Below are 24,705 nucleotides of genomic sequence, written 5' to 3' on the forward strand. Positions count from 1 at the left end.
GACAGGAACTACAGACTTGGGAAGGATGGACACATGATAATTTGAGCAACAGTACTTTATCACAATGATCATTCTAGAAAGATGACTGTCATCCCAAGGGTTCCAGGACTGGTGTCCAGGTTCTGATGACTTAACAGGTGATGAGCTGTCACTGTGGCACTGCAGGAGAAATGAGAGGTGGGTGAGGAGGGGTGAGATAGGCTACACCATGTCTCTACCCAAAATCCACCAGCAGAGGGAGCAAGAGAGTTCCCATCTAGGGATCAGCAAACACCAATGCAGTCATGGTCACCTCTCTCTCCCTCGCCAGCACTGCATGTAGCCCCAGCTAGCCTTGAACTCAAATATGTAGCTGAGGATGTCCTTGAACTCCCGATCCCCCTGTTCCCACCTCCTCAATGCTGGGATGACGGTCATCCATTGCTATAGCTGGTTGACAGTGTGCTGGGGATGGAGCCCAGGCTTTGTGCTAGATAAACTCTGTCCCCACAAGCCACCTCTCCAGACTCACAGAATGAGAAGGGGTCTCGTGGCAACCAGCGTTCCATGTAGTTGAGGCTCTTGATGCTTCCAACACCAAAAACTAGGGCTACGTTGGTTGTACTTTGCCATGCCTGACCTTTTGTTTTAAAATCTAATCAGTTATTTTATGTGTGTGTTTGCCTGCTTGTGTTTATGTGCACCACGTGCATGTGGCCACAAGGGGGCTTTGGAGCCCCTGGAACTGGTGCTACAGATGGTGTGAGCCATCATGGAGTCCTGGGAACTGAACTCAGGACCTCTGGAAGAGCAGTCAGTGCTCTTAATCGCCAAGTCATCTCTCCAGCCCTTGTTTTTTCATTTTAGAATGTTCTGACAAGATCATACTATGTAACTCGGGCTGACTTAGCATTCACGCTGTAGCATAGGTTGGCTTCAAACTCATATCTCTTAGCTCATCTTGAGCATTCATAGGTACTGGAATGACAGATGTGCACCAACCCCAGACAGTTTAAAGTCATTTTAAATCCCAAATGGGGATGTTCTGAGAAACTACCAGCTGTCAGAGGTAAGCAGGAGTCTGCCATGGGGATACATCTGAGCTGACTTAGTCACCCATAAAGAAGACCACAGAATATATGGTGGATCAGCCTGAATCCAGAATGCAGCCAGTGGACCTGGCGGGGGCTCCCAGAACCCTCCCTGAGGGGCTGAAGTCCCTATCTGCTAAGCTGTCACAGGACAAGGGACATCAGCATTGTCAAGTGTCTCCTGATCAAGCAGGGGCATGCTAATGCATACTCTGGGAGAACTGATCTGCCTCCTTCAGCAATGTCTGTGGACTGAATCCAGCAAAGGAGACTAAGAGTTTTCTTGGAGGATGGTTCATCATGTGCCAGAGGCCAAGAGTGGGGATAAATGTGGGCACTGTGGTCGCACCAACAGCAAAGGATGCCAAGATGACAATGGGAGGCTGGAGTTAGAGACAGGGCTGAGACACAAGACAGTGAATTCCAGGCTGGAGAGACTGTGGTGATGGCGGGGGAGTCTGAGGAGTAGGAGAAAGTCATCTCAACTTTGATTCCAGCGACAAAGGACAGGAGGTGGCTTGGCAGTGGAGGGGTTGCAGGTGAGGCATGAGCTAGGACTAGTGCTCTCCAGCCTGGCAGAATTCTGCATGACCTGTATCACCTTCTTGCCTGGGGCATCTGGGTAGGTTTGCCAGGGGTTAGGGTCAGTCAGTGTGGGACCATTCCCTCCTCACCTCGGACATCCAGTTTGCATTCAGCCAGGGCCTCCCCAAGTTCATTGAAGGCACGGCAGGAATAGGTCCCTGCATCGAAGGGTGAAGGTCGGCGAATGTTCAGGGTCAGGATGCCCTGGTAGTTGGTTATGAGGAATTTGGGATCTTCGTGGATCTCCATCTTGTTCTTCATCCACACCACCTTGGGCTAGGGAAAGAAACCAGAGAGGAAGTCGATTTAGAGAGAGGTCCTGGAGAGAAGCCATGCCACTCCCTGCCTGGGCACACAGGGGAGACAGGACTTCTTGTTCTCAGAATAAAGATTACGCAGTATGGACCCCAGTTGGCCACCATTACTCCCTCATCACCTCCCACCTTCCCTCACCTGTGCTCCAGGCACTGCTATTTCTGGGACACACCACATGATGGGTCCTACCCAAGACCTGGGACAGTCTGTTCCCTCTTCCAGCCTGCAGTTCCTGCCTGCCCCATCCTTCCCCTGCCAGCTCTGTCCTGACCAGGACACCTCTCTCACTGTCTCAGACCTGCCTGTATATGTCTCTCTCATGCTTATCACCATTCACGGTTTTAGACCATCTGTGAGGCTTGAGAGCAATATCCTCCTTCCTCCAATACAAAGGAACTTCTCTGTCCCATTTGTGATGCACAAATGAAGTTCAGGAAAATATTTGTGGAATGAATCATGTGATTCATCAAATGAATGAATGAATGAGCTGAGAAAAAATGAATAGATTGTCATAGAGTTAAATGACATGGTGGATGGGTTTCTGAGTGAGTGAGTGAGTGAGTGGGTGAGTGGGTGAGTGGGTGGGTGAGTGAGTGGGTGAGTGAGTATACCCAGGCCTGGTGGTGCACTATAATCCCAGCACGCAGGAAGGGGAGGCAGAAGGATCTTGAGTTCAAGGCCATCCTAGACTACATGAACTCATATCTAAAAAAGAAAAATGATGGGGGCCTGGAGAAATGACTCAGCAGTTAAAGTGCTTGCTGCTTTCCCAGAGGATGTGGGTTCAGTTCTCAGCACCCACACGGGGGCAGCTCACAACTGCCTATAATTTAATCACCGGGGAATCCAATGTTCTCTTCTGGCCTTACTGGAGTACTGCACACACAAAGTTTACATAGAGACACAATTTTTTAGGATATTTTTAAAGAAACGAAAAATGAAATCCTGTCTGGGTAGCTCAGGAAAACCCCAGGGTATACAGGTATAGATGTGCCCCTCCCGCCCTTCGACATTTCTCAGGGAAGCACACTGTCTGCAAACTGGGCAGGAAAGATGAGCTTCATGGATGAGCTGTGCCTGGTCCTCACGAGGCAGGAAGTTCAGAACTTGGCCTCTGCCTGAGGTGAATGTAGGGAGGAACTGCTGGTGTGGTGGGTCTGGGGCCATGTGCTGCTGAGAACTTCTCCAGACCCCACCCTGGCACCTTAGGGTGGCCTCTGACTGCACAGTTGAGAGCTGCGGCATATCCTGCCACCACTACCCGGTCCATCAGGGGGGTCAGGAACTTAGGGGCTGTCCGGAAATCATGCTCTTTGTATTCCATGGGTTTTAAGGTGATTCCTAGAGAATGAGAGACACCCATTAGGTGAATCACACCCCAACATCAGCCAGGGGCCACAGCCAGGAGTTGCAGCTGACCCTGTACCTGTCTTGAGGATCCGAGCTGTGTTCTTGGAGACACCTGGCGAGTCACTGAGGCCACAGATGTTCTCGCTGAAGACACGGAAGTAGTACTCATTACCCACAATGAGGTCAGACACCGTACAGCTGGTGTGGCGATTGTGCTCGTAGACATTGAACCACTCCTGGAGCAGGGACAAGGAGGGGCCAGGGAAGGCAGGTGTGTGGAGGACATGGGTACAGACCCAGAGTCATCCAGGATCCTAGCCTCAGTTCCCCAGCTGTGAAATAGAAAGCTCAGCTCTCTGCTCTGTCAAGGCCACCAGCAAGCAGTCTCCAGGCACCTAAGGCCTGTCCCCTCACCATGGTCTTTTTGTCAGCCTTCTGGACAAAGTAGCCTGTGATCTCACTGTTCCCGTCGTCCTTGGGCGGCTGCCACTCCACCAGTGCATTCGTGCCCCACACCTCCTTCACCATCACATTCTCTGCTGGCCCTGCCTTCTCTGGAAGGAGAGTTGGGGTTACACACCATCTGAGGGGCCTAGTGCCTGGTTACCATCTGAGGGGCCTAGTGCCTGGTTACCATATGAGGGGCCTAACGCCTGGCTTTGCCCCTCCCTTCCTTTCCAGATTTGTTCTTTTTGACAGTAGCCCAGGATGATCTCAAACCCATTGTATATCCCAGGATTAAACTGATCTTCCTACTGCTACCCCCTGAGTGCTGAGAAAATAGGCATACACCATCACATTATTTATCAAATGCTGGGATGGACCCTAAGGTCCCATGTACGTTAGGCAAGCACAGGAACAACTGAGCCCCTTCCTCTGTCCCATCTTTCACCCTTCCCCTTTCAAACATCCCATCCCCCGGGGGCTCCAGCCTCGCACCCACGACCCGGATACGGATGGTGGCAGTGTCCTTCATGTTCTCAATCTGCACACTCAGCTCATACTCTCCCGAGTCAGAGCGGGCCGCCTGGCGCACGAAGAACACTGTGTCGAAATCACTAGTCCGCACATTCACACGGGAGGTATCCAAGGGAGCCCCACCCTTGGTCCACACCACCTGAGGCCGGGGCTTGCCCTGGGGGAGGGAATAAAGGGTGAGTGGGCTCCAAAGACCTAAGACCTGCCTATATCACTGCCCCTGGGCCTGACAACTTCCTGGACTTGTACTTGACCCTAGTGCAGGCCCTGATCCCCACCAAACTCTGGCCTTGGCTCTGTTTGACCCCAACTCTATCTCTGACCTCCTCTCTGATCCCAGCCCTAACCCTGACCCTGACCCCAGCCCTGACCCTGGCTCTGATCCTAACACAAACAGTGGTACTGGCCCTGAATCTGACCCTGTCCATGGTCCTGCCCCCAGCTTCAGCTCTGACCCTATCTGTAGCCCCAACTCCAGCCCCAAACTTGGCCTTGACCCTGGTTCCAGATCCAACCCTACCTTAACCCCCGCTGGGCCCCATTGATAACCCCAACTCCAGCCCAACACTAGTCCCAGCTCAAGTACCTGGAAGGGGATGACGAGGTTGAGGGCTTCCCCAACCTTTCGTATGTAAGTCTGACGCAGATGGCGGGGGAGGCGGATCTTGGGTTGCTCTGAGGGTGTGAACAGAGGGTGTTCATGTTGGGCTGGAAACCACTAGATGGAGATGACATCATCTGGGGGACCCTAATTGAAGGACACTGAGTAGAGCTTCAGGAGGGCTGAGTCAGGGACTGAGTGTCACTCACCAACAATCTCCCTGATAGTGACCGGCTGAAGGAGGGTGGCTGGTTCACTGCGCCCCGCAATGTTGACCCCAACAACCCGGAAGAGAATCCTGGCTCCAGTTGGGAGATCCTTGACAGTGAAGCCACACCGTTCCACTGGTTCCTTGTTAGCTGAGACCCATTCCTCAGCTGGAGAAAGGAGTCACATGTTGACCAGGGCCTGCCTCAGGGCCTTTGTACTGCCCCTCTCCCCAGTAAATGGCCCCACCTCAGTGAGTGAACACTTGCATCAGTGGCAACAGTCAAGTCATGCATGCGTGAGGATGGCATGGAGGACCACCCCATCACATCAAAGGCAGCACGCCTGCCTCAACACTGCAATCCCCATTTCAAGGACAAGGAATCTAGGGGCCAAAGTAAGTCAAGCTATTTGAAGTCACACACCTCGGGCATAAAATGGTGCAAGAATGGCAGAGGTAGGAGGGTAGGATGTCAGCCAGCTGGGAAATGAAGAAAGGAATGCTGGGAAGAGATGGGGGCAAGAAGCAGCTAATGGGGGCAATATCTCTTCCCTATGTGGTCTGATGCGGTGGTCACAGTTCTAAGTCTTGAAAGGTGCTGAATCATAGAAGCCAAGACCGCACAGGCAGGGTGGGCTGGGGTTAGAGCTGCTTGACTACAAGTAAGGCTGGACAGTCAGTGTGGTGGTCTGACTGCCGAATAATCATGGAAGACCCTCTGCAGCCATGGCTGTGAACTCCCATGACAGGGTGTGTGTGTGTGTGTGTGTGTGTGTGTGTGTGTGCGTGTGCGCATGGGTATGCATATACATGGGGGTGCTAAGTGAAGATTTGCAAGTGCATGGCTTTCAGCAGTATGTGTGTACTAATGTGAGTGCATGCCACTGTGCTTCATGAATATGTGTGAGTGTTGCACATGAATATGCAAATGCTTGAGTGGGATTAGGAGTGTGTTTGTGGGGGGTGCAGCAGAGGTGGAGATGAGGACAGTGGAGGTGACAGATGCTTGGAAACAAATATTAAGAGGAAGGAAGGGAGGGAAGAAGAGGGAGAAGGAAGTGGAGGAAGATGTAAGAGGGTGGAACAGACGAGCCATTTCTGCATAGAGAAGGACAGAGGGAGGGAGGGCACACCAGACTGAAGGATCCAGCCTACCCCAGGCACCATGCCAGCCCATGCAACTCCCAAACCCACTCCCTGCCTCAAGCTAGGGCCAAGCTCTACTCACAGCCCTCCAGGCAGTACTCCACGAGGTAGCCGTCAATGCCGCCAGCGCCAATCCGATCTGGAGGCCGCCACTTGAGTGTAGTGGTGGTGTCTGTCACATCCTCCACTGTGAGGTGTTGTGGTGCACTCGTGGGGGCTGCAGGGATCCAAAGAGAGAAGGCCAGGAGCCGATGAAGGACCAGAGGTCGGAAAAGACGGGTCAGAGACGAGATGTGGTATCACAGTGGTGGGCCAAAGGTCAGCGAGCAAGAAAGGGCATGAAGGAGATTAAAATAGCAGCCAACACAAAAACAAAGCTATTGTGGTGGTGCACAACTTTACTACTAGAACTGGAGAGGCAGAAGCAGGTGAACTCTGAGAGTTCAAGACACCTTGGTCTACATATCCAGTTCAAGGCCATCTAATACTATAAAGAGCCTGTTTCAAAAACACAAAAACAAAACAAAACAAAACAAAACAAAAATAAAACCAGTGCTGCAGAGCCCATGTCTAGAATCCCTCAGTGAGAGGCTGGAGTTTTATGCAAGGTCCTGGGTTCTATCTGCAATAACACACACACACACACACACACACACACACACACACACACACACACACACACGAGTTCCAAGCTCTGTGGGTCAAAGGCCAGGCATGACATTGGAGATGAATGTAGGGCAGAATGGGTGGAGAGAGCAGGTGGGGACGGAGCAACCATTATACCAATGGGCATGAAGGGCTTGGTGTTCATGCTGGGCTGTGAGACACCAATGGCGTTGACAGCAAAGACTCGCATCTCATAGAGGACACCCTCGATCATCTTTGTTGACTCGTAGGTTGTGTCAGTGAAGACCTCAAAGTTGAGCTTCATCCAGCGGTGGGAGCCTTTCTTCTTCCGCTCCATCAAGTACCCTGTGGTTCCCCAAGCAGAAGGGTTTTGGGGGTCAGGTCTAGAGTCACAGTTGAGACATGAAGGATCACACAGGAAGGATCACATGACCCCCATCAGATTAACTCTCAGCATCTCAGAGCTATATGGGGCTATCATACATGGCTTTGGGAATCGAGAAGCCAGGGGTCAAAAAAAAAAAAAAAAAAAAAAAAAAAAAAGAAGCCAGGGGTCACAAAAATCCCCAGGTTATGAGACCAAAGTGAGACATGTCTCCAAGTCACTGGGGAAAGATGAATAGGATAAATAAGTGACAAGGAGACAGGCAATGGTGGCTCATGCCTTTACTCCCTGGTAGGATTAAACTCAGGAGGCAGGGTCAGGTGCAAGGGAACATGGAAGTCACAGGGACACTGGTATATGGATGCTAACCAGTTACTGGCTGTCCTCCATCATACTTGGGTGGCTCCCAGACCAGAATGGCCCAGTCTTCTCCAACTGAGGTGACACGGACAGCCTCTGGAGGGTCAGGAACATCTAGGTAGGGGTGACGGACAATGAGAGTCAGAGGCAACCTTGGAGGCAGCAGTGAGTCACCTCACGAATCATCCCCTTAACCCCCTGCTTACCCACAACTCGAAGGAAAATGGAGGCCACGTCCTCGCCCGCAGGATTAGTGACTTTGATGGTGTAACGGCCCTCATCTGACCGTTCTGCACTCTCGATCACAAAGCTGCTGCAGTCTGGCCTCTGCTCAATGCGTGTCCTGCCTTCTGAGACTGTGAACACCTGGACACAGCCACCCAGCAGCCAGGCTTGCATCACTTGCCCAGACCATGCCTGTCTCAATGCCTCGAAATCTTCAGTGGCTTCTCTATGGCCACATGCATGTGAGTTCTGGACTCACCGACTTTCCTCCTCCACACCCTTGTCCACCACACATCCACCTTCACTAGACTCATGTCTTGTTCCCAAGAGTCACAGTTTATCTGTGTACACACAGCCTGGTACACACTCCCCCACCCCCTCTCTAAGACGGGGTCTCTTGTAATCTAGACTACCATGGGACTTCTATGTTGCCAAAGTTGATCTGAACTCCTGTTCCTTCTGTCCCCACCTCCCATGGCCAGATGGAAGTTATCACTTCTTCCAAGAAGCATATTGGATGCTCTTAGCTAAAAGAGACCTCACATTCCCACAGCTCCTGCTCTCTGTCACACACACACACACACACACACACACACACACACACACACACACATATCTTGGTCCCAGCCATCTTGGGAAGCTACCATGTAATCTTGTGTCACCTCCCCCAAAGGAAGAAGGCACAGAGTCAGGGCTTTATCTGATGAGGGTGGCGAGCTGAGGGGGAGTGGATAAACATGGAGCCATTGTCCATGTTCCAGAAGGCCTCAGTGTTGCTATAGTTTGGATCAATGCTACCCAAAGACCTATGTCCTGAGGGCTTGTCCCAGTTCATCTCATTGCTGGGATGATAGGACCTGAAGTTGGGTGGTGGTGACATGTGCCTTTAATCCCAGCACTCAGGAGGCAGAGGCTGGTGGATCTCTGTAAATTCGAGGCCTGCCTGGTCTATACAGTGAGTTCTAGAACTTCCAGGACTACACAGTAAACCCTGTCTCAAGGAACAAACAGCAAAAAGTGATGGGGCCTAGCAAGAGAACATCTAGCCATTGAAGAGGATATTGGAACCCCAGCCCCTTCCTCCCAGTGTGTCCCTGCCATTGTGAGTTAAGCATCTTGTTCCAGAATGTACTCCCTACCACAGCGGCCACAGAGCCAAGCAAAGGACCACTGACCAGAGGCTGAAAACAAGAATAACACTAGATAAATAGACAGATGGATAGATGGTAGCGATAGATAGATGATAGATAGATAGATGATAGATAGATAGATAGATGATAGATAGAAGATAGATAGATAGATAGATAGATAGATAGATAGATAGATAGATAGATAGATGAGAGAGGCAGACAGACAGACAGAATATTTTATCTAGCTCTGGTATTGGTTTCATTAATTAAACACTGTCTAACATCAGAAGAGGTGAGTGAGCTGACTTTCTTGTGTGCCAGAATAGACAGAGCCAAAGCAGTTTTTAATAAAAGAGTGAATAGACAATTGGTAGATGGATGGATAGGTGGACTTTGGGGGGGATGGAGGAGGGAGGGAGGGACGGAGGGACAGGTGTGTGGAAGCATGGATTGATGAATGAACTGTGGATGAGATAGATGAGTGAATTGGTGGTAGATGGATGAGTGGATCGATTGCAGAAGAATGAGTAGATTATGGATGACGTGGGTTGGTGAACAGATCAATGGGTGAATAGGTAGTAGGTGGATGGGTTGGGTAAGGATAAATGGATTGTGGATAAATGGATGGGTGGTGGTAGCAGGAGGGATGGATGGGTACGTGAATAGATTGATGGGTGAATGGATGGGTAAATATGTGGATGAATGGGTGGATGAGTGGATGATGGGTCAGTGGGTGGGTGAGTGGATTGATAGGTCAGTAAGTGGTGGATAGAAAGGTTACTGAAGAGATGGATGAACTGGCAGTCTTGACTAACTAGCTGCCTGATGAAAAGACCAATGGATGGAGAAGACACTGTATGTTGGGCCCATGTCTTGCATACCAACACAACCTGCAATCTTCAGAACTATACCACACATACCTGTCCTCATTTCATATGAAACTGAAGTTCTGAGAAGGAAAGTCCCTTGCCTGAAACCCACTTAGCAGATCCAGAGGGAGAGGAACCAGGGGCAGAAACCCACCTCATCTCCCTTTAGCCAGGTAGCAGTGGGAGGTGGCTCCCCTGTGATGGCCACATCCAGTCGCAGCTTGTTTCCAGCCACCACGACAATTGAGTTATCTGAGGTCTTCCCTGAGCAATCCAGGTGGATCTTTGGGGGCTCTAGAGGCACAAAAGAAGCACTGGGGACCTGGCTTCCCAATTCCATCAGGGTCCCCAGAGAAGCAACATTCCACCATCAGAGCCCAGCCTCCTCCCTCAGACTTTAATTACACTGGGGCCACCTGACCCTTACCTTGCTTAGGTACATACTCCACTTTGATTTCTGGAAGGACAAGAAGATGGGAGGATTAGAGGAAAACTGTCAGGTCCCTGCCTTATCTTTCCATCATAATCCAGAGGCAGAGAAACCTCTGGAAGCAAGCCTGAGTCTGGGGTCCTAGGGAAGGGAAAGATGCCCCAGGCATGCCTACTTCCCATGAATATGCATCAGCATATCCCATACTCTGAACATCTCATCGGACTCTATCCATGGCCCCACAAACACTTGCTATGACCTCCATGGTAACACTAGGGATCTCAATTCAGCAGGGAGACATCCTGAGATCCTGAAGGTCTGGGAGGGTGGGTTCTCCATTCCTAGCAGAAAAAGAAAGCTGATTTTACCCAAAAAGTTGAGCTTGGCTGAGAGGGATAGGGCATAGCCATCAGGCACGAATGTGTAGTCTCCCTCATCCTCGGGGCGGACATCATCGATCACCAGCTTGTGGAATCTAGAGGAGGTGGGTGGAGTGGGGTCAGGCCAGATCACCCCATATGCTTCCATGAATGCCAACAAGAGAAGCATGTGGAGCCCAGAGAGTCACCTCATTCCTTAGGTACCATCTCCTTTTTTCCCTTTTTTTTTTAAATATATTTATTTGATTTATATGAGTACACTGTCGATAGCTATCTTCAGACACACCAGAAAAGGGTACTGGATCCCATTACAGATGGTTGTGAGACACCATGTGGTTGCTGGGATTTGAACTCAGGACCTCTGGGAGAGCAGTCAGTGCTCTTAACTGCTGAGCCATCTCCCCAGCCCCCTCCTCTTTTTCCCCGTAAGTGTATATGTATGCATGTTTGCCTTCATATCTGCATGTGCACAATGAGCCATTGTGTGTGCTGGAAATTGAATCAGGGTCCTCTGCAGGAGCAACCAGTGCTCCTGAGCATCCTGACAGCTCTCCAGCCCTTCTCCATTTTGAGACAAGGCCTCTCAGGGGACCTGGGTCTCATCAATTAAGCTAGGCTGTCTGGCCAGCAAACTCCAAGGATCCTCCTCTGTCTGCCTCCCCAGTGATGGGATTATGGGCACACACTACCACACCCAGTGTCCCATATGGGTGCAGGGAATTGAACTCAAGTTCTCATGTTTGCACAGCCACTGCTCTTATTTGAGGTTCTATGATATTCTAGCCTGAGCTTGGGCCCCACTTCTTAGCTGTGTGGCTTTGGGCAAGCTACCAAACCTCTCTGTGCCTCAGTGTCTTCAACCATAAACAGAGGTGATGACACTATCTCAGAGTTGTGAGACATCTGGGGTGAGGGGGGGTGCTGGCACTCAGCAAGTTCCCCGTCAGCATCAAGACTGGTACTATTGTTATCAATGCCACCAGCAGCTACAATTCCTCATGAAAACAAACAGCTCTCATAAAAGAACCAGGGAGGGTGTGACACTGGATCACAGACACAGCCACAGGTCTCAGACATTGAGCGGACCGGGAGGTATCTATCTCTGGTGCTCACACACTGCCTACTGAATTCTAACCTCTTGCTCTCCTGGGAGTCCCAAATTGATCCCAGTTGACCTCTCCCCACACCATGCCTTTGCAGCGAGATCTTGATGGATCAGCCAGCTCCCAACCGACCGGCATACTCAGATTAAAGCAAGGCTTCTTCTAAACTGGTGAGTCTATTACACGGCCGTAGCTAACGGATACACGTGTCCTGCTCAGCCAACCAAGGATTCACACCCCGCCCTGCCTCTTCTGCCTGTGCCTCACCTGCCCACATGGGAGATGGTGATCCTCTTGCTGGGCCGTACCTCCACCCCGTTCTTGTACCACTTGCCCGTTACCTTCTCATCAGACACTTCACACTTGAACACGGCCTGTTCTGAGGCCTTCACCGTCAGGTCCGCAATGTCCTGCAGGACCTCCAGTTGCTTCTCTGGAGAAGGAGGAAGAAGGGTGGGAACCTGGCCACTCCAGGCAGTCCACAAAGACTAGTGAGCACCCACTATGTGCTGAATGCTGTTCTGGAGATGTAATGATGGGTAAGCTTCAAACTACCTACTGCGCGTGGAGGGCCACGTTCTAGTGGGAGACAGTGAACAAGGACATTCCATGAATTAGGAGTGAGGTGGCCTGAGAAGGGCAAGGGAAATGCTACAGAGAATGCTGAAAGCCTCCCAGGAAGATGTATGCAAAGGCCCTGAGGCAGGCTGGGGTGTGCCCAGAGCCTCTACCCAGAATCCCCCACTGAGAGGCCAGAGTAGTGGTAGAACTCTTGGCTAGCATGCCCTGATAAGATGCAATTTGTTTTCCTGATATTTTACTTAAAAGTGTTAACTCACAGAACCCCTGGGTAAAGATAGATGAATGTGTAAATATATCCCTACATGTATATATGCGTGTGTGTGTGTATATACACACATATATGTATATATTCATGTCTATCAACCCCCTACGTCCTTCCTTGTCTCTTTCTCTCCCCTGTACAATGGCGTCATCTGAGAAGTCACCTTGGCAGTCCACTCCAGGAGTCAGCTCAGTGGGCACTTTCCTTTGTTTAATGGCCACATGAGGAAAAACTTAGTCATTTGACTGGAAATGACATGGGTTTTTGCTTTGTTTTACTCTTTCTTTCTTTCCTTCTTTCTTTCTCTCTTTCTTTCTTTCTGAGAAATATAGACTCATAGGACATAAAGTCCTATGGAATCCACATCAACCAGAATACAGACCTCATTCAGTGCTGCATGTGGTGAGCTGGGGGAGAAATGTCAATGCAGCGGGAAGCTCATTGCACCAGTCTAAGCACAAGATGGAGAGTCTGGCCATGTTGGGGTAGAAGAGGACACACTCTGATCTGGAGCCTCAGGGCTTTCATCCAGCCCTCTGAGAGGAAGCCATACCTTCCACAATGAGTTCAGCCTCACACTGGCCACCATTGGTTATGACCTGATAGCGTCCCCCATCCTCCTGGGCCACATCAGAGTAGATGAGGATGTGCCGCTTCCCGTCCTTCTTGAAGCGGTAGCGTGCCTTGTAGGAATCCTCCCGCGTCATCTCCACACCATCTTTCATCCTGAGGGGAGGGAAGATGGGTCAGCAGTCTCAAGGTGGAAGTGTGGGTTGTGGGTAGAGCAGGGAAGGGCAGGCATGTGGTTGGTTTAGATGGGGAGTGAATGGGTGGAGGGGTAGGGAATGGGTGGCTGAATGGATGAATGAAGGGTGACTGACAATGATGGGTTGGAAGATGATAGGTGAATGGCTGAATGAGTCAATGGAGGGGTTGGGTAGGGGGTAGATGGAGAGATGAATAGATACAGATATGAACAGGTAAATAGATTGATAATGGATGGATGGATGGATGGATGGATGGATGGAGAAAGGGAATAGAAGGATGGTGGATGGGTGGATGAATGGATAAAGCTGGGTAGATACTGGACAAGTGGAGGGATGATGGAGAGGTGGATGTATGATAGAAAGATGGACTGACAATGGTTGGGGGTAAGGATGAGAGGTGAATGGATTATAGAAGGCATGGCTAATTCATGGATGGAGGGGTGTGGGCAGAATGGCGGGTATATAATAGTAAGATGGATGCATACAAGCATGATAGGTGAGTGATGGATAGTGGATGGGTGATGGGTGGGTACACGGTAGATGGATGAAAGGATGATGGACAGCTGGATAACCGACGCATAGATGGATACATCCAAGGGCAAGTGAGTGGCTGATAGATAAGTTAACGTTCAATTCAATGGAAGGGATCAGGAAAAGATCCTGAGGAGAATGGGACAAACATGGGTCAGCTCTAGAATCGAGGTCAAGAGTAAAGGGGGAGTTTTAAAGATTAACTGAGGTCTTGGGAGCCTCCTGAATGGGATCAGAGTCTCCCAGGGAGTTCTGGGTCCGTTAGAGACCAGGGCTGAGGTGAAGAACCTAAAGACACCTGTCTGTGCTCTGCTCAGAAACCGAAGCTCAACTCACCACATGACCTGTGCACCCTCTTCAGATACCTCTACTGACATTTCCACTCGGTCACCCACAAACACCTGCTGGTCCTCCAGTGGGGTGACAATCAGGACTGGAGGCTCTGTGTAGTGAGAGAGAGAGAGCCACCAGTTTCAGGGCCCACTCCATTCCCTCCCTCCCTCCCTCCCTTCTTCCCTCCCTCCCTTCTTCCCTCCCTCTTTTCCTCCCTTCCTCCCTCCCTAACTCTTTCCCTCCCTCTTTTCCTCCCTCCCTCCCTAACTCTTTCCCTCCCTCTTTTCCTCCCTCCCTCCCTGTCTCCCTCCCCAGGTTCGGGCTGGAGCCAGCCCCACCTTTGACAAAGAGTTCAGTGAAGCACTTCTCATCTTTGACTGCCACCTCATATGCAGCATCATCTGCCAGCGTGCACTTGTTGATCGTAAGAATTCGTTTCTTCCCCACATTCTCAAACACATACCTGGTGTGAGAGCAGCCATTGTAGAGGACACCACCAAAGGGAAAGGTTGGAACCCACTCTTACTCCAGGCATTCACTCCAAATCACCCTCTGTGCAGCAACTGCCCTGCACGTACTTGCTGCTTGGCTTGATCTCCTGGCCATTCTTGAACCACTTGAGAGGAAGGTCTGGGTCACTGATCTCCACCACCAACTTGATCTTGTTGCCCCTGTCTACTTGGTAGGCTGGGTCCAACTTCTTAGTGAAGGCTAGGGATGAAGAGAGGACCATAGGACACAGAACAGACCAAGGGATGTGGATATGACCAGCATTGAGGACAGGAGACCAGGGGGCAGAGAGGAGCATTCTTTGCCCTGATCATCTCTAGAGGAGCCAAGTCTTCCTTTCAGACCTTAGTCTTTCCAGGGTAAAGTCTGGAGTCTCCTGTGGGCTTAGAGACCCTTGAGAGTCAGGTCAACCACTTGCCAGTGAGAGCCACCAGAAGCTGGGTCCGGGATTCACAGCCCCTATGTTGGAGGGCATACCTATCTCCCTAGGGTCAGTGCTGACCTGCACTCTTCTTGACCTCCACCTTGGCCTTCTTGAGCCGCTTCAGCATGCCACGAAGGTCAGTGATGCCATACTGGAAGGCAATCTTCTCATACTCGCTCTTCTTGGCCCCTTTCAGGAGCTCCCAAATCTCCGGGGGTATGCCCAGATCATCATCATCTTTCTTCTTCTTCTTTTCCTCCTCAACTACTTCCCTGAGGGATCAGAGACACCAGTATGGAGGAGATCAGGATACTCCTCAACCCCCATGGTGCACTTTGTTATGTGACCATCCATTTACATGCCCTTTCATTTTCTACCCATCTCCCCATACACTCACCCATCCATCCACTCACCCATCCATCAATCCATCCACTCATCCACCTATCCATCAATCCATCCATTCACCCACCCATCCATCAACCCATCCATTCACCCACCCACCTTACCTCTCTGCCCATCTACCCATCCATCCATCCATCCATCCATCCATCCATCCATCCATCCCTTATCCAGCAAATATTTATAATTCACCTTCCTTTCTAGGTTTTTCCACCCACGATCCCCACAGAACATTTCCAACATCCACATCAGAAACCATCTCTTCCCTGTTCTGAATATTGCTGTGGCTCCCCACTGCCTTCAGGGGAGCCCCAGCTCCTCATTCTGGCAATCACTAACCTACCCACCTTTCCAGCACCACCACTCCAGCCCCATCCTTAGCTTCCAGGCTTCTCTGCTCCCCAGGGCTCTTTGCTGCTTCCAGCCCCTTATGCCCTGCCTTTGTGACCCTTTCTATCCTGCAAACCCTAATGCCAGTGCTTTCTTCTGTGAAGTGTCTGTGGTCCTCCAAGGCCGCTTGACCTACTCTTCCTGAGGTCTCAGATCCTTGCAGACACCTCCTCCCACCACGCCAAATTGCCCCCTGTGTATCCCTGTCTTTGGACCTGTCTTGTCTTCCCAAGGCATTGAAGAAGTCAGGCCAGGATCAAGTGGGGCTTTCCTGTGCCTCTCAGCCCAGTGCCTTGTGGACAGAAGGACTCACGAGAGGTGCAGTGCATGAAGAAAGGGATGCATGCAGGGGTCTTCAAGAAGGAAGGGACAGAGAGTAGGTGTGGGGTGAACTTAGAACATGAATATTGGGCTGGAGGGATGGCTCAGCGGTTAAGAGCACTGACTGCTCTTCCAGAGGTCCTGAGTTCAAATCCCAGCAACCACATGGTGGCTCACAACCATCTGTAATGAGATCTGGTGCCCTCTTCTGGCCTGCAGTCACATATGCAGGCAGAATGCTGTACATAAAATAAATAAAATAAATCTTTAAAAAAAAAAAGAACATGAATATTGTATTAGTGTCAAGAGTAGAGGGTGAGAGGACAGATAAACAGATGGGTGGGTGGGTGGAGAATAGCAGGGTACACACATATGTAGCTAGGAGGGTTGAACAAGTATTGGGTCATGGCAAATACAAGATGGCCAAGCCCATGGCCAGCTAAGAAGACCCACAGAGGAACGAGTCGGTAAGCTGAGCTGTCAGTGGGATAAATGAAGCTATGAAGGGTGAACGCATGGCCAAAAACATGGTGGATGCCTGAGAGAGAGAAAGTGTTCCGAAGAACAATAAATTGTCACAATCTATCCATTCTGCTGTGTGTGCATGTGTGCACACGTGCATATGTGCATGTGAGTGTACACATGTGTGTCTCTGCGTGTAGCCAGAAGTTGTCCTTCCTCAAACTTCTCCACCTTATGTTTAAATGTTTTAATGTTTGTATTGTGTGTGTGCGCATGTGCATAAATGTCATGTTTGCTCACATACACATGTACTTGTGTGTGTGTGTGTGTGTGTGTGTGTGTGTGTGTGTTCATGTACACTCCCATACTATAGCATGAACGATTTTCAGAAGTTAGTCCTCTCCCCTGACATGTGGTTCTCAAGGATGGAGTGCAGGTCCTCAGGCATGACATGAGCCCTTACCCACTGAGCCTTCTGATTCTCTTGGCCCACCTTATGTTTTTGAGTCATGATTGGTTTCACTGAACCTGCAGCTCACTGACTTGACTGAGCTGGTTGACCAGCAAACCCCAGGAATCTATCTCTCCCCACTGCACTAATGCTGCAGTTACAGAAGCACGATCTGCGCCTAGCTGTGCACATGGGTGCTGGAGACTTGAACTCAGGTCTTCACACTTGCATAGCAAGCACTTTACTGACTGAGACGTCTTCACAGCCCCGCTGCAATTATTACTATCATCATCATCATCATCATCATCATCATCATCATCATCATCACTATTATTTTACCTACACAATACCAACCTCACACTGCTAAGTTTAACAGAAAGCTCTAAGGGGTTGGCTCAAAGGGTGAGGGTTCATGTCAGTGCGGGGTAAAGAAATGAAAGAAAAAGGCTGGTGGGCTGGGCTGTGTGGGAGCAGACGTCTGGGAAGGTTGTTGGGTGCTGTGGGGGAGAGGTGCAGGTACAGTTGAATAAACAGGCAGGGAGGTGGGCGGATATAAGGACAGTTAAGTACCTTATTGGTGGAGGGAATGAGTGTGTGGAGGGGAGAGGGATTAACAAGTAGACATCCGGGGGTTGGGGATTTAGCTCAGTGGTAGAGCGCTTACCTAGGAAGCGCAAGGCCCTGGGTTCAGTCCCCAGCTCCGGAAAAAAGAACCAAAAAAAAAAAAAAAGTAGACACCCATGGCAGCTGGGTGGATGGAGCAGCGCCAGGAAGCTGACGGGAGAAGAGTAGATCTGTGAAGCAGATGGATTTGAGGGCGACAGTGGAGTGGAGGGATTGCTGGGTGGGGGCCAGTGGGGGGCCAGTGATGGTAAGTGTGGGTTGGAAGGAAGCATAGCTGGACCAGTAGGGGGCAGAAGCAGGGTAAGCCACAGCTGGTGGCCTCAAGGACTTGCTGGGCAGATGGCTGACCGGATGGTATTATGGGCAGTGTGGATGGGCTGATGGGAAGGAATGAAGATAGAGACAAGATGGTACTGGAATAAACCGAAAACCTGGGGTGGAGACCGGAAGGATGGCTCAGTGAGCCAAGTGCTTGCTGCACAAGCATAAGGACCTAAGACTGTAAATGCCAGGTGTGGGCTGTGGAGGATGAGGGGCTCTGTAGTGTGGGGAAGGGGCTCTGCAGGATGGGGGTGGGGCTCCGTAGGTAAGCCCACACAGCTTTCCCAGAGAACACAGATTCAGTTCCCAGCACCCTCAATCATGCAATTCACAACCACCTGTAGCTCCAGTTCTAAGGAATCCAACACCCTCTTCTGGTCTCCACGGGTATAGCACTCGTCTGCACAAATCCACAGACATAATAAAAATATGGGGGGGGGGCGTGGAGAGAACTGGATGCCTGGACCTTGTTACTTGCTCTAGCCCAGACTATTGAATTCCAGGCTCAGTGAGAAATCCTATCTCAAAAAATAAAGGGCTGGAGAGATGGCTCAGTGGTTAAGAGCACTGACTGCTCTTCCAGAGGTCCTGAGTTCAAATCCCAGCAACCACATGATGGCTCACAACCATCTGTAATGAGATCTGATGCCCTCTTCTGGTGTGTCTTAAGACAGCTACAGTGTATTCACTTACATAAAATAAATCTTTAAAAATAAAATAGACGGCTAGGCATGGTGGTGCATGCCTTTAATCCCAGCACCTGAGTGTCCAAGGCAAGTAGACCTCTATGGATTTGAGACCAGACCAGTCTACATAGCGAGCCCCAGGCAAGGCCAGCCAAAGCGCACACACACACAGTGGAGAGTGATAGAAAATACCAGAAATCAACCTCTGCCCCCTACACACACACTCATGGATAGAAAAGGAGAAAATTCAGGGAGGTTCATAAGGAGAAATGAAGTGTTGGCACTTTGGCTACTGTCTCTCTCCTGTGACCCCACCTATCTCCTCTGGGCCAACTCACCTCTTCTTCAGCAAGCCACTGAAATCCAGTTCACCTGCATCTTCTGACTTCCCGTCACCCCTGTAATCATGAAGAGGAGGTGGGAACTCACTAAGATCTATCCCAGGGTCCCCACTCCTTGTTTCCCATCTCCACTTCCCAAGAAAAATCTCCCTTGATCCTCAGTGACAGTGACACCTCTTCCCAGGACCCAGAGGAACTCACGAACGCTTGAAGCTCTCAAGGCTCTGACCGGATGAGTCCTGACGGGGTGCTGGGGACAGATGATAGAGAAAGGTAAGGCAAAGGAGGACCAGGATGTCCTGTCAAGGCATTCACAATTCACAACCTCTTTGGGTACACTTTCCTCCATCTTTTGGGCCAGCACACCCTCTCTGCAGGCCTACACAGTGCTCTCTCTCTCTCTCTCTCTCTCTCTCTCTCTCTCTCTCTCTCGGGTGTGTGTGTGTGTGTGTGTGTGTGTGTGTGTGTGTGTGTGTGTGTGTATCCCTGGCTGTCCTGGAACATATACCTTTCTACATCTCCCTCCTATCTTTTTTTTTCTTTTCCTTTTTTTCGGAGCTGGGGACCGAACCCAGGGCCTTGCGCTTGCTAGGCAAGCGCTCTACCGCTGAGCTAAATCCCCAACCCCCTTCCTATCTTTTTTAATTTATTGTTTTTATTTATTTATTCTGAGGCAGGATTTCACTGTGTAACCCAGCCTCACTTGGGGCTGGCACCAACCATCCTTCCTCATCTTCAGTGCTGGGTGAAAAGTGTATAACAGGACAACTTCTCTTCTCTTTGGAGTGCCCACTCCGCTGGTCGGCATGCCCACCCTCCAGTTAACAGATCTTGACCTCCAGGCCAGGGTGATCTCATTCCTGCTGCCCCTGCTTTCAAGCCTCACACACTGTGAGCTGCAGAACCCCAGAGGCTCTGGATCCCTGCTTGCTCCTAAACCTACCTGGACTGTGCACCCCTTCTTGAACCCATACACCCAAATTCTATGAGGCAGGAGACCCTGTCCCAAGCCTTCAGCTCACTTACACAAACCTGGAAACTTCTTGCATGGTATCCCAAATTGCTGAGCACCTGTACCCGCTAAGTCTATATACCTCCTCCTACGCAGAGCCTGGGGACCTTGTCTCCCCCCTTTCCATTACTGGGTCTGGACCCTCTCCTACAAGAGACTATGACCACCCCATCTCCACACCTGCATCCACCCCAGCCAGAACCTTCCACCCAAGCCAGCGCCCCCCGGCCCCGCCTGCGCCCCCGCCTGCGCCCCGGCCAGCGCACCCTCCACATCCACGTTGAACGGGCAGCTGTCGCAGACATCCTTGGCTTTGACCTCTAGACGGTAATCCCCGCGGTCCCCTAGGACCACCTTCCCAATGTGGAGCTCCACGGTGTACACCTGGGGGCCAGGGTGGCGGGTGCTTGAGATTCACAGTCCCCAAGTTCCCGCCCCAGCCCCAGAGCACTGCGCGCCAGCCGGTCCTAGTTAGTCCACACTGTAGACCTCAGTCCACCCTCTAGGGGGTGCCAGAGCTCCATGAGCCCCGGCTCGGTAGCCAGCCCCGGCTCTGGTCCCGTAGGGGGTCTCACATTGCTGGCTGAGTCATGGGATTCCTTGAAGGTGAACCGGGCTCCGCTCTTGCTACCCAGCTCCTGCCACTTCCCCTTGAACCACTTGATGCTGGGCTTGCCTGGGAGCTCCTTTCCGTTCACCTTGGCCAGAATCACTGTGTCCTTCCCTGGAGGAGAGAGGTAGTGAGGAACTAAGCTCTCCAGAGAGGACCCTGAGCTTAAGACCCAGCACTCCTTTCTCAGACCCAGGAGTCCAGGCCTAGCTCCCCTCCCTCAGATCCAGGAGTCCTCCTTAGTGCTTCTCCTTCAGATCCAGGGGTCCCTCAGACTCCGTTTCTAGACCTAAGTGCTCACCAGTCTCCACTGACACAGAATCCGGCTTTTTCAGGAAGAGGCCTGTAGGCTCCTCCACAGTTGGGGATTGGTCTTCCGGTGGGGCCTCTGCTCAGGAGAAAGGGTTAGGGGGTCAGCAGTGACCTGGAGGGGTCAGTAAGAGTCCTTCTGCTCAGAAAACGGAAATCACAGGGGTGACTTGGGTTTTAATCCAAAGGGAGCTTTGCTCGGCTCCCCCAGTCTCTAGGACCTCAGTTCCCCCATCTGCGGACCAGCAGATTACAGTCAGGATGGTCTTGAATGGACTTTGGGGTGAAGGGCTTGTAAATATGGACACAGCCTTTGGGAACCGGGCAAGAATTGCTTGAGACATCACTCAGAATTCGGTGCCAGCCTGAGATGCTGGGAAGCCAGGAAGGTCTGTGGCTCGGACCCTATGTAGGGACAGCTATAGGGAAGAGACAAGGAAAGTCTAGAACAGCGTGGAGAAGGGCCAGGAGGAGACAGCTCACCTTTGGGGGGCTCTGCAGGAGGAGTCTGCTTTGCTGCGGGGGCTTCCTTCGGGGCATCCTTGCCTTTGGGAGCCTTTTTGGCCGCTGTAACATAGAAGTTGAGACTTCAGCATAAAATGGTTCTCTCCCCCACAATCCAGTGGCCAGACCCAGACCTTCTTCCTCAGAACCAGAGGTCGAGGCCTCAGACCCTCCTCCCTCAGATGAAGGTAGTGTGGTGGGGTACAGCTCCCCCATCCCGGTATAAGTTGATCCAACCCTGAGTATGGAGTCAGGTTCCCCTTCCCCTTGTAGCCTCACCCAGCCTCTGGCCACCAGCCTGACCTTTCAGGTTTGGGGTATAATTAGCCCTTCCCTTGGGCTGGAAACTGGACACTGGTGCTGACCACAGCAGTCTCTCATGTGGTGCGGGTCACTGAACCATGGGTCAGTCTGTGCAAGGGAGCTGGTCTCTACCTCAGCCAGGCTAGGCTGACCCCAGGGAACCAGCCACCTTGGGGTAGGTGACACCAGGGCTTGTGTGCAGTGCCCACTTTCACAAAAAGAGAAAGCCCCAACCAGCATATAGACTGTCCCTGCCCCCCAAGGAATATCCCTAACTGTGAATGTAGAGAGTGGGGGTGCTGGCACATGGCCAGTATTTGCCAAGCAGGTAGGAGGCTCTGGATTCTATTCCCAGCATAGCAGGAAAAAGAGGGCTCCACCCATGGAAGAGAGACACATCATTCCTTCACAGAAGCCCAACTAACACACAAAGGGGGTTCTCATATTTACACAGAAGAGTATCATCCCATGTGCATGGAGTGCTATTGTGTCCCTAGAAGCACCCCGTGATCCCCAATCTTCACTCAGTGAGGAGACTCAACTACCTAGAGGGTGCTCTCCCACCTGGAGAGGACCCTATCCCCAAACTGAGTCCCAGCAGTGCACAAACAAGATTCCATAAACCTCAAGAAAAGGAGACACCTGCCCACCCCACCACCCGGAAAAGTTCTATTGCCGGGCGGTGGTGCTGCATCCCTTTAATCCCAGCACTTGGGAGGCAGAGACAGGTGGATCTCTTGTGAGTTTGAGACCAACCTGGTCTACAATGCTAGTTCTAGAACAGCCAGAGCCAGGGATACACAGAGAAACTGTGTCTTGAAAAACAAAAAAAAAGGAAGAAAGAAAGAAGGAGGAGGGGAGGGGGAGGGGAGGGGGAGGGGGAGGAGAAAGAGGAGGAGGAGTAAGAGGAGGAAGGAAGGAAGGAAAGGAAGGAAGGAAGGAAGGAAGGAAGGAAGGAAGGAAGGAAGGAAGAAAAGGAGACCCCTAGAAGGGGTGGTAGCACATGCCCATCATCCAGTCTTGGTAGACTAAGGCAATAATATTAGGACTTCCTAGCCAACCTGGGCTCCAGAGTGAGTTTGGGGCCAGCCTGGGCTGCAGAGTTCGAGGGCAGCCTGGAGGACTTGGGAGCGGAGGATTGGGGGGTAGGGTGGACTGAGGGAGCAAGGAGAGAAGGAAGGAGAGAGAAAAAAAAAAGAAAAGAAACCACCGAGGCCAATTTATAATTTCACAACTGAGATTTCTACTCAAGATGGGTCTCCCAGTCCCAGAAGAGGAAAGGGAACTCCTGACCCTACACAGGCAGTAGACCTCATCGTCCTTCACTTGGAAGGAACGCATCTGTTCACACAGAAAGGGTCCCTCTTCCAAGCAGAGAAGGAACCCACACTCTACCTAGATGTAGGAACAGGCAAAGGACCCCCTCCTCCCATAGTAGAGACATCCCCTTGTCGGCACCCTACCTTCCACCCCACTCCCAACCCCCAAGCAGGTTTCGGGCCAGCCACCTGGTTTAGCCTCAGGCATGTCGGCGACCTTCTTCCGCTCCTAGGACTTGGGACCGCAGTGGCTCTAGCCAGGCCCTAGCAGGGACAGGTGGGTCTCCAGGAGGAGCCCTTTATGGAGTCTCAAGACTCCCAGGAGGCAGCGCAGGGCCGCCCCGCATTCCTCTTGCATGCTCTAAAGGGCGAGAAATAGCGAGCAGACAGGAGTGGAGGGTTGCCAGGGCCCTAATGGGGATGTGGTGGGGGTGCTTGGACACCTGAATCTGTGGAGGTGCAAAGGTAAAGACTGTGTGACATCAGAAAGAAGGGAACTGGGTCTCCAAAGTCTGGAGGCGTAGAAATCCAGATCCTTAGGTCCTTGATGAACAAGGAGGGAAGGAGGAGGAACGACAAGCGGGCAGAGCACAAGGGAGGGAGGAAGCAGAGAGGGTGAGAGCAGATTGGGGGGGGGGGTCAGAGGAAGAGGAATAAAAGAAAAAAGGAAGGAGGGGGGAATCCTGGGTCCTGGGAAGGAGAGGAGGGGGGAGGAGACGGAGGGGAAGGGGGGAGGCTGAGAGTCTCAGGTGCATGGCGCGGGCCAGGCGGGTTCTGGAAGCCTTTCTTAGTCAGACCCAGTCAGGAGTTTTCTAGAAACCAGAGCCGAGAAGGATAGTCCGATTTCCCCGCGTAGGCAGGACGGGTGCCTGCTTCGGGGAGGAGGTCTCGGTGTCCCTCCCGCCTTGTCCTGGTCCGGGTCCCCATGGGAGTGGCCTGGCCTGCTGCCCATCACCAGCCGAGTGCAGAGAGGCCGGGAAGGCCCTGGAGGGCTGCCCGGGCCCGGCTCCTTCCCAGCACAAGAGGGAGGAGGGGGTAAGGAGGAGGAGAGGAACTTGGGGAACCACAGGTGTGGCTGGCCCAGGAGGGTGTCAGGAGAAGGGGCCGGGTGAAGGCCCAGGGGATCGAAGACAAGCTGCCCCCTCTCTTTTTACTTCTTGCGGCCCCTCCCTCCTTTCTCTTTTCAAAGATCCCCTAACTGCCGGAAGCTTCCCAGCTTCTGGGGGCACTAAACCCTGTGACGCCATTGGTTGCTGCGTGAAAACTTCCACCTCGCTCCCTAGGGAGCAGGCAAATCACACAGCGACCCATTGTAGTGACACATCCCTGTATCCCGGAATTCCAGAGGCTGAGCTGAGACAGGGCCATTGGTATGACTTCAGGACCAGCCCGAACTACAATGTAAGGACAATCCTATCTTCAAACACACATAAAAGCCAGACGTCTGGAATGGAGGGGTGAGCAGAAAGGTGGAAAACACAG

General features: G+C 51.6%; 1 protein-coding gene across 2 annotated transcripts; it reads right to left on the reverse strand.

The window, feature by feature from the left end:
• Positions 1–36: 36 nt before the first annotated feature.
• Mybpc2 (myosin binding protein C2) lies at positions 37–23,498 on the reverse strand. Of its 2 annotated transcripts, none has more exons than NM_001395062.1 (28): positions 23,413–23,498; positions 21,581–21,664; positions 21,090–21,176; positions 20,754–20,902; positions 20,445–20,562; positions 19,368–19,416; positions 19,164–19,223; positions 15,250–15,443; positions 14,816–14,948; positions 14,576–14,700; positions 14,241–14,346; positions 13,160–13,332; positions 12,030–12,195; positions 10,648–10,754; positions 10,277–10,306; positions 10,004–10,143; positions 7,832–7,991; positions 7,635–7,739; positions 7,037–7,225; positions 6,336–6,470; positions 5,109–5,276; positions 4,885–4,973; positions 4,260–4,455; positions 3,735–3,874; positions 3,397–3,556; positions 3,175–3,311; positions 1,745–1,931; positions 37–159 (listed from the first exon to the last, which is right to left on the reverse strand). In NM_001395062.1, the coding sequence occupies exons 1-28, from the start codon at positions 23,429–23,431 to the stop codon at positions 149–151; spliced, it is 3,417 nt and encodes a 1,138-aa protein (NP_001381991.1). In that variant the 5' UTR covers positions 23,432–23,498; the 3' UTR covers positions 37–148. The 2 variants fall into 2 exon arrangements, with proteins under 2 accessions (NP_001381991.1, XP_087510792.1); XM_087654666.1 differs by having other exon boundaries at positions 38–159; positions 23,368–23,498.
• Between the last annotated feature and the right edge of the window lie 1,207 nt (positions 23,499–24,705).

This window comes from Rattus norvegicus, chromosome 1 (genome assembly GCF_021556685.1).
Source record: "Rattus norvegicus strain SHRSP/BbbUtx chromosome 1, alternate assembly SHRSP_T2T, whole genome shotgun sequence".
NCBI lineage: Eukaryota > Metazoa > Chordata > Mammalia > Rodentia > Muridae > Rattus > Rattus norvegicus.